The sequence below is a fragment of the Stegodyphus dumicola genome, chromosome 6 (assembly GCF_044657685.1).
Source record: "Stegodyphus dumicola isolate Sdum_Otavi_A_Nest chromosome 6, ASM4465768v1".
In the NCBI taxonomy this organism is placed as follows: Eukaryota; Metazoa; Arthropoda; class Arachnida; order Araneae; family Eresidae; genus Stegodyphus; species Stegodyphus dumicola.
In genome coordinates, this window is record NC_140773.1 from 227,082,912 (window position 1) to 227,095,372 (window position 12,461).

The 12,461-nt window shown below is 32.4% G+C and overlaps 1 protein-coding gene across 3 annotated transcripts in view; it reads left to right on the forward strand.

Annotated features, from left to right (window-relative positions):
• Window positions 1-6,163: 6,163 nt before the first annotated feature.
• The window catches only part of Tmem214 (Transmembrane protein 214), a 71,209-nt gene continuing 64,911 nt past the window's right edge, over window positions 6,164-12,461 (forward strand). The window contains exons 1-4 of one of the 3 annotated variants that reach the window (XM_085819607.1): window positions 6,164-6,389; window positions 7,702-7,902; window positions 8,173-8,363; window positions 10,406-10,556. In XM_085819607.1, the coding sequence (XP_085675733.1) occupies window positions 6,269-6,389; window positions 7,702-7,902; window positions 8,173-8,363; window positions 10,406-10,556 (664 nt within the window). In that variant the 5' untranslated portion in view covers window positions 6,164-6,268. Of the gene's footprint in view, window positions 6,390-7,684; window positions 7,903-8,172; window positions 8,364-10,405; window positions 10,557-12,461 lie in introns of all 3 variants that reach the window. The other 2 variants (XM_035366841.2, XM_035366842.2) reach the window with 2 other exon arrangements.

Sequence of the window (12,461 nt, forward strand, 5' to 3'; positions counted from 1 at the left end):
TTACGCTGATATTAGATAGCTCGTTCTTAATACGAACTTGAAAAGTTCTGTTTTCCAAAAAACTTGAAATTAAGAGGATTAATCCAGGTGGAAATTTGTTTCCGATAAGTTTCATAAGGAGGCCTGGGTGCCAAACCTTATCAAACGCTTTTTCAATATCAATGAAGATGCTAGCAACAGTTTCTTTTTTATTAAAGGCCTCTCCGATGATTTCAGTAATTCTTGTAACTTGTTGAGTGGTGCTAAATCAATGCCTAAATCCAAATTGATGTTCCTTAATAATATTATTGTCTTCAGCGAATTTAGTGAGCCTATTGATGACTAATCTTTCAAACAGCTTGCCAACAGCTGAAAGTAAACTGATGGGTCTGTAATCTGAAGTGGAAGATCCATTTTTCCCAGGTTTCTTCAAAACAATGATTATCGCATGCTTCCATTGTTTAAGAAGAAATCCTATACGCAGGCAAGCATTAAAGATGTAATATAGTTGCAGGATGGCTTTTCTTGGTAAATTTTGCAGGGTTTTATTAGTAATTTGGTTATAACCGGGAGCTTTTCTTGGTTTCAATTTTCGAATTAATTCTGTAATTTCTCTGGGTGTGGTAAGTGGGTTGGTCTGATTCTTGAAACTTTCTAACTGCTGAGTCACATGACCAATGACTGCCGAATCATTAGCGTTAATAATATGACTGACAGTGAATTGATTTTCATACGATTTGGCAAAAGCGTTTGCAATATTTTTTGGATTAATTAGAACTTTCTTATTGTAATTAATATGTTTTATTTCATCTTTATTTCTTCTAATAGCTTTAGCAATTTTCCATACGGAGTAATTGATATGTGATAGACTGCTAACGAAGTTGTTCCAGCTGTCGTCTTTATATTCTTTGATGAGTTTTTTAACTGTTCTGTTAGCTTGATTGAAATTTCGTTTATCGATGGGGTCTAAAGTTCTATGATAAATTTTTCGAAGCCTGTTCTTTTCTTTAATCTTGTTAAGGATGTACACAGGGAGAGTGAATTTTTCTGGATGAATGGCTGATTTAGATTTATCGAGTGCTTCGTGCATGTTATGGGTGAATTTGTCAATTGTATCTTCGATATCTTGGGGAGAGTTTAGATTTCGATTAATAACTGTGTTCTCTTGCATAATATAACTGAAGTCTTCCCAGTTGATCTTGCTATTTACAGGTGGTAGTCCGTAGCTTAACCCGTAAAGGGTAAAACGTACAGGAAAGTGATCAGAGGATAAAACATTATCGGTGAAAAGATACGGTTGCTGGTTAATATTGGCGGTAATAAGAATATCCAGTGTGTATTTGCAGCCATAAGCTGAAGAGATAAAAGTAGGATCATCAGGTGCATGAATGTTCATATCCTTAAATTGGCAGTAATTATATAGAGCAATGCCATCCGAGTTATTAGTTCTGGAGTTCCAGATGGTATTTTTGCAGTTGAAGTCTCCAGCTATTAGTGTGGGTAATCCTAAGTTAACTATTGCATCCAGGTCTTGGGTATTGAGATGTGATTGCGGAGGTTTATGAACAGAAACTATTAAATAATTGCAGTTGCTGCAGGGTAAGATACAAGCACAAGCCTCTATGCTATTAAAAGCAGGGGAGGGTATGCGTAACTTTTTAGAGAGCTTTTTATGGCAATTACGGTTCCACCGCCTCTGTTGTGAAGTCTGTCAGCTCTATAAATATCGTTATTAGGAATTTTTAGTTTATGTGTACAGCGTAAATGCGTTTCATTAAGCATAACTACGTCTAAATTATTATTAGAAATATAATCTCTGAGTTCTAGTAGTTGGTGGTAAATTCCGTTGCAATTGTAGAACATAAATTTTGCGTAAGAAATCTGTTTTAAATTATTGGTATATTTATTTCGGTTGTAATTAATCATGTTCGTGAGTAATGAAAAGCCTTACAACCTCGAGGGCGATGTTCAATCTGCTTGAAGAATCTTTTGCTCTTTTACTTTGTAGATACATATCGTGTAAATTTATAATGAAATCTTTCAATTCGTCAAAACTTTCTTCTTTAACTTCATTATTCTTAAAATTATTAATAGTATTTTTAGTAAATTATTTTTTGTTGTTGTTGTTGTTTTGAGAGGCTGCAGCAGCAGCGGCATAAGATTGATTGGTTCACTTTGTTACTCAGAATGCCCAAAATTTATATCATGTAAAAAATTATCTAATCGTTGCCCCATATTCTATTCAAACACTATAATAATTCTAAAACGATGTATAAAAGAAATTAGGCAAACAACATCAACAAAAATAAACAGTTTTATCACAGACGTTTTCAATATTTCTCATTCAATTAATTCAGTTTTCACTTCGCGATAAGGAAAAAATACATAAAAACTCAAAATATCTATATTAAAAATTACGAAGTAAATCTTAAACACTTATTTCCTCGAATAAATTCCAGGATGAATTAAGCGTGATTTAATTCGTAATAATAAAAGAATGCGTTATCTTTGTTATTGCGAAGCTTACTTTCTCTAGAATGGCAACAAATCTACTATTCTACTGTTTCAAATGTAAACAAACATTTCCGCTATTGCAAAAATAATTAGGCTTAGCGACACTTAAACAACTCTTAAATTGTTAATAATTCTAAAAATATTGCATGCGGATTTACTAAAGGCATAAAATCCTTAACCGAAAGATAAGTACAACATAATTAGTCATTTTTAAAGCAAAAAGGGCAAAATTTACATAAGAATAAAGAAGCTGAGATCGCTGAGTCGAGTAAAAGAGTCGATATACATATACATAGTATTTATATACTTTTTGTGCTGCCGATTGCAAGCAAAATACGAGGTGCACGTATACATGTTATAGCATTCCTATATACAAAATTTCAACTTTCTGAGACTACTCGTTTTTGAGTTATGTGAGATACGTACGTACGCCCAGACCCCACAAAAATTTCTCTTCAGAATTCATTTTAAATCAGTTTTATAATTTTTTGGAGGAAAAAAGTCCTTTATTCTGTCCTTACGTACGGATGCCACGCAAAAATATCGTTAAATTGCATTCCAAAGCGGCACAAAATGGGTATTTTCGTTGAAATACCCATTTTGATTTTGCTGAAGGTTTTCGAGATTACAATACTTCCTTTTTAAATCGTACAAGGAAGTAAAAATTGTATAATTCTTCTTATTTAAAAGACAGAATTTTCTTGAATTATCCAGGCAAAAATATTATATCTTTTTTAAGCATATCAGTACACTGTGAACTTGACAGATGAGAGATAGATAATTCACTGTACTAAAGGTCTACAAGAGAATATTATCATTTTATGTCTATTTATTAAGAATAAATAATCTATTAACTTACCTACAGGTCCAAATACATAAAAGAACACACAAATTCAACATGTTTAGCATTTGATAAAATTTAATAAGCTATTTTCTCTTCACATTGCATGAATATTTTGTCTAATAATTATTGACAATAAAAAGGTAAGGGCAGAGTCATCAACTATTCGAGAACTGTAATTAAAAAAAAATCTGATGTGTACACCACTTGACTTTCCTGTACGGAATACAAATTAAATGCATTTTTTAATTAATGTAAATTATATGCATTTTTGTTGCATTTCATTTACTACATTTATTTCCTCGAATTCCATTAGAGATATATTTCTCATTCAATTAATTCAGTGCTCACTTCGCAACAAGGCAAAAATGCATAAAACCCCAAATATCTTTAAAAAGGAAAAATACAAAAAGGGAAAAAAATCTGAAGTTTTTCAGATTTTATATTAACCCCAAAGAGGTTTTCTTTAACGTTTTGTGTGTTATCTTTATTTGTTAAATACCGTAATTTCCGGAAGAAACGCCGCGGCGTTTACGTGTTTAAAACTTAAATTTTCAGCGGGTGCGGCGTTTCTACCCATGCGGCGTTTAGGTGCACTAAAAATAAAGTATTTCCTATGATGGTCATTGTATATAGTTTGATGGCCTTGTCATTATGCATAGATTGGTGCTGTTCCTACACAAAAGACCACTCAGTTGCTTTTTGCGAACGTTATTTTGTTTACGTTCTTTCCCTTGAACGGACCTACATGCCTTATTCATCCTAAACGAGATCTCAGAACAATAACATTCTTCCCCCTTTCAAATCAACATTCTCATCAGTTTGAATAGTCTCTCTCCTCTGCCATTCGATGAATCTTCCAGGACCCATCCTCTTTCCACCCCTGCCTTTTCTGCAATTTTTTTCAAAGGCGGACACGACTCCACCTGCCTCGCAGTAACGAACTCTGACGTATTTCCCCTTCAGCATGAATGGATTTTTCTTGGCATTCTGCCAAATACAGATCCCATCAGTTAGGGTACAAATACTTGTTGGATAGTTTTTAATTAGGGAGCGGAAAATTTTTGAAAATGTCTCTAAACGGCACAGAAGCTATACATTTCTTACCTTTAATTTATTTTTGAGTTATGGTTTCATTTCATGCATTTTTCTTAACTGGTATGTCATATATCAGGACTTAGGTTGAGTTTTTGCATCTATACGGCCCACGACGATGTCACGCGCAATTTAATCTATTGCGGCGTTTACGCTGATGCGGCGTTTCTGTGTAATTTTAATTTTTTTCCCGCCATTTTTCTCGAGTGCGGCGTTTAAGCTGATGCGAACTTTCTTCCGGAAATTACGGTACGTTCTTCGCACTTAAACTACAAAATTTATTTCAACAGCAATATAATAAATAATAATAATAATAACGTATCACACTCAAGAATAAAAGTGATTCTCGCATGAAGACTATGTTGTCCAAGTTTCTCTTATTTTTATTCACAACACATCTCATACGTAAACATATCAGACTGATATAATCCGAGTGGTAATCCGAGAATAAAGAATAAGCTTACCTAGTAAGAAAAAAACGTCCGTTACATTCCGAATTCTAAATATTTGTTTACGTAAACATTTATCGCAAGGCCTGCCGGAAGGAAGATGTCAGACGACTGCAAACGCACAATCGCCAGAGATCACATGATCAATTTTTTCAACAATTTCAAAAATGAATCGATTCAAAATGCCAAAACAAATTAATAGCCCTTCTGTGCAAATTGCCGCTTTTGGTTTTAAGCTAAAAAGACAAAAAAAAAGTCGTTAGCAGAAGTGAGTGCAGTATCAGAGTGATAGACTTCGAGCTGAGTGAGAGCGTAGAAAAACCGTTACTTTCACGACTGTTAAAATCTGAGCTCTTTAAGAATTTTATTTTCCTTTTTTTAATTATATTTCAATTATTTATATCTAATCTGTTCTAAACACTTTTCTTTAGACAGAATTCTGACCACAGATTTCATTTGATATTCATCAAAATACTAATACTAAATACTCATCAAACGCCATTGCTTATCAGTGAGTTACAGTGGTTTTCAATACTGGTATATAGTACTGGTACTGGTACTGGTGGTATATCAGTGGTTTTCAGAAGACCAATAGCTGCAGTACCTGAATATTGGTCTCTGACCAATAACTGCAGTACCTGAAAACGAAACAATGGCTATATCAAAGATTGGCTACATCGTGCCAAAGTATTTCGATCGGTTGCTAGAATTGCAAACATTCGCTCCTCAAGGAACGCGTCTTTTGGGACAACTGTCGTATCGAGATCTCATCGGATGCTTGGAGAACATGACCCATAATCCCAGAGTCATTTGAAGACTTTTACAGACTTGACATAATATCATTTACATCAGGGCTTTCTAAAATTATTTTTTTCTCATCTATGCCTAAAACTGAAAGCATTGCAATGAAGTTGATTCATTTTCTGTTATTACCCATGAGTTTAAGATCACTTACTTTCTTCTTACCAATTCATTGAGTTCTGAATACGACAGGTTACGGAATTCATAATTACTTCATTGTTTATTAATTTTTATTATTATTATATGATTTAGATCAGATTAATTGTTTTCATTCTATTTCTCTGTTATTATGACTATGCTGTTGTCATTTTTGCTATTATTGTATTGTTTGTTGCGCGTAAATTGTTTCGCTACTTTTTGTTGCACGTAAATTTTATTAATTTGATGCCATTTAATTTCATAAATGTTTAGTAAGAAAATATTTTTTAAAAAGCTTAATTTCTTTAAAAAGTGTTCATTTTGAGAAGAGTGTTGGCAACTGTAAGTCAACGTGAGGTTTTTAAGGGTCCCACGTCAAATTGAAACGTTGCCGTGTGTAGAATCGTCTTGTTTATATTGCTTACACCTCCTTAAGTAGCCCTTATAAATTATGGCTGGTGGACAGTGGGAAGTAGTTGGTGGAAAGTCCAAGAAAAATAAAGTAAAAAATGATATAGCTAAGGCGGCGAAAGAGAAGAAAGCTAAAGAAAGTACAAATTTTGAAATCTCAGGTGTGTTGCTAAAATCACGAAAATTATGATCAAGAATTGTGTATATCCCAAGTTTTCTTCTGTACTTCTCCGTTTTAATAAGCAAATGTTGTAGCTAGTTATTGATTCTGTTCGTATTTTAACAATTTAGAGATAAAACTTGAAATGCTTGATGGATAAAAATAAAGGAAAGTATTCTATTTGATGTGCAGTAAAGTACACACATAAATAAATGATTTAATGCTAAGTATCAGTTGCAATAACTTGGTGATATATTGATTCATAATTCCTTTTACCTCATTTTTTATGAGAGAAATGGGATTTAAGCTATTTATTATATAAGATTGTAAGAATGTTAAATATTTATGAAATGTGATTCATCCAACTTGTTTATTGGTCATCTAGTAATTAAAAAAGTCATATTGGATATTTTAAAAACTGATCTGTATTTTATTCGTAAAATAGAATCTGTTTGCCAATATTTGTTAGAAGCTGGTCTGAGAATCATTGTACTATTATTTTTTTGTGTGATTTTGGTATGTATTATAAGATGAAATTTTATAATTTGAAGTTCTGTATTGAAAGTCTGTTAAATTACAAGAATCCCTCATATAGTACCATATATTAATTTTTATGGGATGCCATGCTAAAGGAAATTATATTGATCATGCCTACAAATGCATGTAAAATACTGTAATTCATTCAAATATATTTCGCTGTAACCTCTTAAATTACAGCTCTTTTAGTTTGAAAAAAAGTAAAATGAGTACATGTAATTTTTTAGAGTACAATTAAAATTCATTTCACTTCTAGAATAGTTCTCTTGATGAATTAATTCATCACTTTCAATTCATATAATGATTCATGCTTATTGGACACCTGTTATTCAGCTGTTCAAGATGTGAATTCAATAGGTCCGTATTTACTCAGTCCACTTCAATGAAAGTGAATTCATAGCTAATGCTGGGCCCATTTTCAATTTTGATTACATATGCTGACCCAGAAGAAAAGAAAGAAAATTTAAGATAAATTAATATTTAAAGTTTAATTTGAGCAATTGCATAAAGATAACTGTAAATATATTTCCGCAATTTAAAATATAAAAAAAATCAGTTGAAAATTTTTAGATATAAATTTAGGAAATCGATAAAAATAATTTGTCCATGTCAAGTCCATTACCTTGACATTATTTTACCCAAAATTAGTTTGTAAAACTGCATAAAGGTGTCAGTACATAATTCAAAGAAGTGAAACTTAGCTTGACCATTTTATCTGTGTCACTGAATATTTTCTTATGTATAAGTCACTCCTTACAGGTGACTACTCACTACAGGTGGGGTTTATATAGCTTTTGACCTGCCTTCGAGAACATTCTGTAGCAAACTGGGAAGAAATCCTTCCAGAATGTTCATGTTTCATCTATGGCATATCGCAAATTTTGCACCAAATACGGTAATGCAGCCTTTCCTTGGTGTTTTTCTGGCAACCCTAAAACCACTTCGCAGGAAGCTATCTTACTGCAGCTCGACATTTCGTAAGAGTATTATTATTTTATTATTCATATTTTCATTTTGCATGTAAAAAATATGAGTTTCATTATGTGTACTAATTTTGTTTGGTTTTTATTAACTATTAAAATACATAGAATCTCTGAAATTGAGTAATGAAGTAAAATTGTGTTTACATATTTAATATTAATTATAATAAATAGTTATTAGATGACAGTAAATCTACATCAAATTTGAATATTTACCTGTTTATTATATTTGCTTTAATATCAAGTTTTTTCCCTCTTATATTATAGGTCCAATTTCCGAAAGTGAAACTATTTATGCTGCTTTCTTGGAAAAAGAAAGGAAAAGTATTCCAAAACCTAAAGTTAATGTAAATGAGGTAGTAAAAAGCAAAGACAAAAATGCTCAACAGAAGAAAAAAAAGACAGAAAAAAAAGCTGGGACATTGTCTAAGATTCCTTTAGAAGATATATTTGCTGCGGTAAGCATAATTACTATTATTGATTCTTCTAATCAAGAATTGATTCTTTCTCTTAGTATATGTAATAGAAAGGCTTAGCCCTACTGGCCACATCCTGCTATTTGTTATGTGAACTGCATTGTCCATGGGAGACCTTAGTCTTAGAATTTTGTTTTTCCCATGAACTGAAAAGGTCTTAGATTTTTAAAAATTTTCAAAAATCATTAAAGGATAATAATTAGGTTTTTATTTAGCTGTGTAAAGAAGTTCCAGTATAAAATTCCTAAATTCCCATTTTAATACCTGATTTGGTGGCTGTAAAAGATATACCATGAAACCAGAATTATGCATCAGTTTTGGGACCATCACTGTTGTAGATAATGCAGTAGATTGATAATGAGAAAAAGCTTCCTACTGCAACAAGCTACAAATAGTCAATAATAGTCATCCATTTTTAGCATGATGCATTATGTAATAGAGATTAAGATTAGAATTGAAAATTGGTCGCATTATAGTTGGTTATCTTGCTTTCTATTATATACAGTAAAAGTAATTTTAGAATAAATTGAAGAGAATTTCTGGCTAGTATATGATAAATATGAATTGTCCTTTATTTTGAAGTCTATTACAAATTTCATGCTCTAATACATATTTCATGCTCTAATACAAATTGGCCAGTAATGTTTTCATAAAGAATATGATACCTTGTGATTGCCAAATTTATGTAGTACTTTTTCATGGAAAATTTGTTTATGTAGTTTTATTTGGCAGTTCAGTATTGTATCCCTAAACAATATTTTACGTATTTATTCTAAATATAATGGTAAAATCATCATATGTTATTGTAAAATATTACCTTTTGAAAACTGTGAAAGCTTTATTTTATTCCAAAGTTTATTTTCCATTTATTTTGTTGAAAAAATAAAAAATGTATGTTTTTATTTTTAAGCAAACCAGCTGGAAAATATGTATGTGAAATGGCATTAAGTTGCATATGGTGTAAATTGAGGGAATATTTGCATCCTCTTGCTGTGAAAGCTGCACTTACTCAATCTAACTTTGACTTCATGCCTCAACATTTATCATATTACACTCCTCAAAAGTGAAATTGCAGCATCAAGAAAGAATGCACGTAGCATAATGCAAATTGCAGGAGCGAGAGTTGCGAGGTGGATATGCAAATGATAAATATTGCGTACGCATTGGATCACATGGTACGCATATGGCAGGCTATAAAGGTCAGCCACTTTCTCTCTCATAAACAGCATCTGAGGATTTATGGAGCATAGAAGAAGAATCATGGGAAATGCCTCTGAGACGTGATTGAGTTGAGTACGTTAGTTAACAACGAGGGAACGTGACCGTATTATCGAACTCCATGAGCTTGGTTTGTCGCTGCGCACAATAGCCACCATTGGAACAATGGGGTTACCATCCAACTTTGTGTCACATGATAAGATTCAGCAAGGTGTGCATGATAGATTCAGCCATCAATGAGCTCATTGATAGCATGCTTCACCGGATTACGGTCTGTATCGTTGTCCAAGGTAGGCACATTAGATACTAAACAAATTGGTTTATAATGTTTTTAATCATTTGCGTATTCATCTCGCAACCCTCGATCCTGCAATTTGCATGAAGCTATGAGCACTCTTTCTTGGTGTCGCAATTTCACTTTTGAGGAGTGTATTAAGAACAGAAACATGAATTTTATTGCTGATCTGAGATTGTTGCATTTCTGTGATTTTTATAGCTTTCTCAAATTTTTTACTTCTACAGCAGCTTACAAGTGTAGACCTGAAATTTTCTCTTTTTTTTTTTTTTTTTTTTTTTTTTATTTCCTATAAAATAAGCAAACTCTTTGAATTATTTTAAATTGATTTACCATGGTCTTATAAAATTAAATCTAGTAGATCTTGGTAGAAACTTTTGGTATAATAAACTTGATTAGCACTTCCATGTGAGATGTTACAGATGTCAGAACTTGAAACTAGAATCAGATAATGAAATTTCATACTATTTATTTGTCTGCTATAGAAAATAATTATCATTATTAATTTCAGATTACTGAAGAAGATTTAAAAAATCTTGTTACTACTTTGGAAGTTTTACGTCCTGAAAATCCATTGCTGTGGCTCAAAGATTTAGTATCGTTTCTTAATCTGAAGTTAGATGCAGCGATAGAAGACTATACTTTCAGTCAAAAGCCTCATGGTAATTTTCTTTTCTTAGTCATAACTCTAGATATTATAAAATGTGTGCACGTAATGTCAGAACTCGATGTGATCAAAATCTGTAGAAGCTTGCAGGGCTGACACTAAGGTTTCTAGTGACAACCTGCAAATTAAAAAAAAAATTGAGCTTTTCAGAAATATTTTATTTTTACTGTTTCTATATATTACAAGATATATGGTGATATTCACATAATAGCCAACCTCTATATAATCATCGTCGTGTAAAAACTCTAAAAAGAAAATTCACTGATTTTTGATTTCTGTGCTATATCTTTCGTAACTGGAGGCAGCAAATTCTGTCTGTCAGTAATATTTTGTGAAGATTTTAAAAGCCATAATTATTGAATAATAATTTGGATTTATGCTTTTATTTCACTACCAACTTTATGTAATTTAGGAATAGTCATAATGGCAAGTACTAAATACTGGAACAAATTTTATATGATTATTTAAATAAAAATATAAGAAAACATGGTCCTATAGTGTTTGCTGTACTGAAAAATCAAAATATCCATCAAGAAAGTGTAAAAAAAAAAGTTCAGCATAAAAATAAGATATATGACTTATATAAATTTTATTAGTTTCATTTGTATGTAGAGAGTATTTTATGAAGGTTTTTTTTTTTTTTTTAATATGTTACCATTTAAAGGAAAACAAAAACAGGTGCAGACAATAATATTTATTTAATAACCATTTACAACGATTACACTACTTTTTGTTGACGTTGCCCAACACATTAAAGCATTTATTGTATTGGATTGGATTATTCAATTATGGCAAAGCATACGAGGGCTATCTGCCTAAAGGGAGGGATGCCTTCCTGGGCTTAAACTGGCTCATATACACATTACACATGGGGGGAAAACCTCGAAAACTCCCATGCAGCCAGCTCGTTCGCGGGATTCAAACCTCGAACCGAACTACCAGTGTTCTGCGTCTTTACCACTCGGCCGCTGGTGGGCTCTACATTTATTGTATCAAGAAACAAGGTTTGATATGCCAGTATCATGGAAAGTAGCTGCTTTTGAGGTTAGGAAGGATATTATAACATCTTTCACTTTTTCATCGTCCTCAAAATAGTAGCCACTCAAGAATAGGTGAAAGTCACATGGCATCAAGTCAGGGCTATACAGTGGATAACTTATTTTTACCTAACTGAAAGATTCAATGATATCTTAATCACACAAATGGAATGTAGCCTGGCATTGTTGTGTAATAAAATTACATTGGCACTAAGCAATCAAGCATCACTGAGCAACACCTTTTCTGTCCCAGCAAATGGTGTACATGATTTTGCATGTAGAAATGTCTGTGTTGTTTGAATTGATTGTTGTTTGAATGGTAACGTGACATGGGAAATCCAAGTCTCATCACCTATGATAATATAGTCGACAATTTGTACCTTCCCCCAGCATTGTATCGGTTCAGAAAGGTCAAAGCAGCAGCAAAATGTTTATCTTTATGCTCCTCATTAAGCACTTTTAGTACTCTGCATGCACACACATTTTGAAAACCTAAGCATTCAGTGACAGTTTTATACAGAATGGTACATGAAACTTTAGGACACACTATCAAAAGATTGGAGATCATGAAATCTGTTTGCACAAATTTTTGCATCAGTTTGATGAATCAGTTTTCATTATTTTCAGCAGATAGCTGGCCACATCTCACTTCATTGTGCATGTTCGTTATGCTTGAATTGAACAATCTAATCCATCTTCCTAATAATCCCCTCATTCAGCTTTATCGCTACATGTCTCACAGATTTTGCCTATGGATTTCAAGTGGTTGCATGTTCCTTGCATTTGAAAAGTGAGTTATGGGGACAAATTTCATGCTTAGGACTTTTTGTAGTCTTTAGCATGATTTACATATGGCATACTAA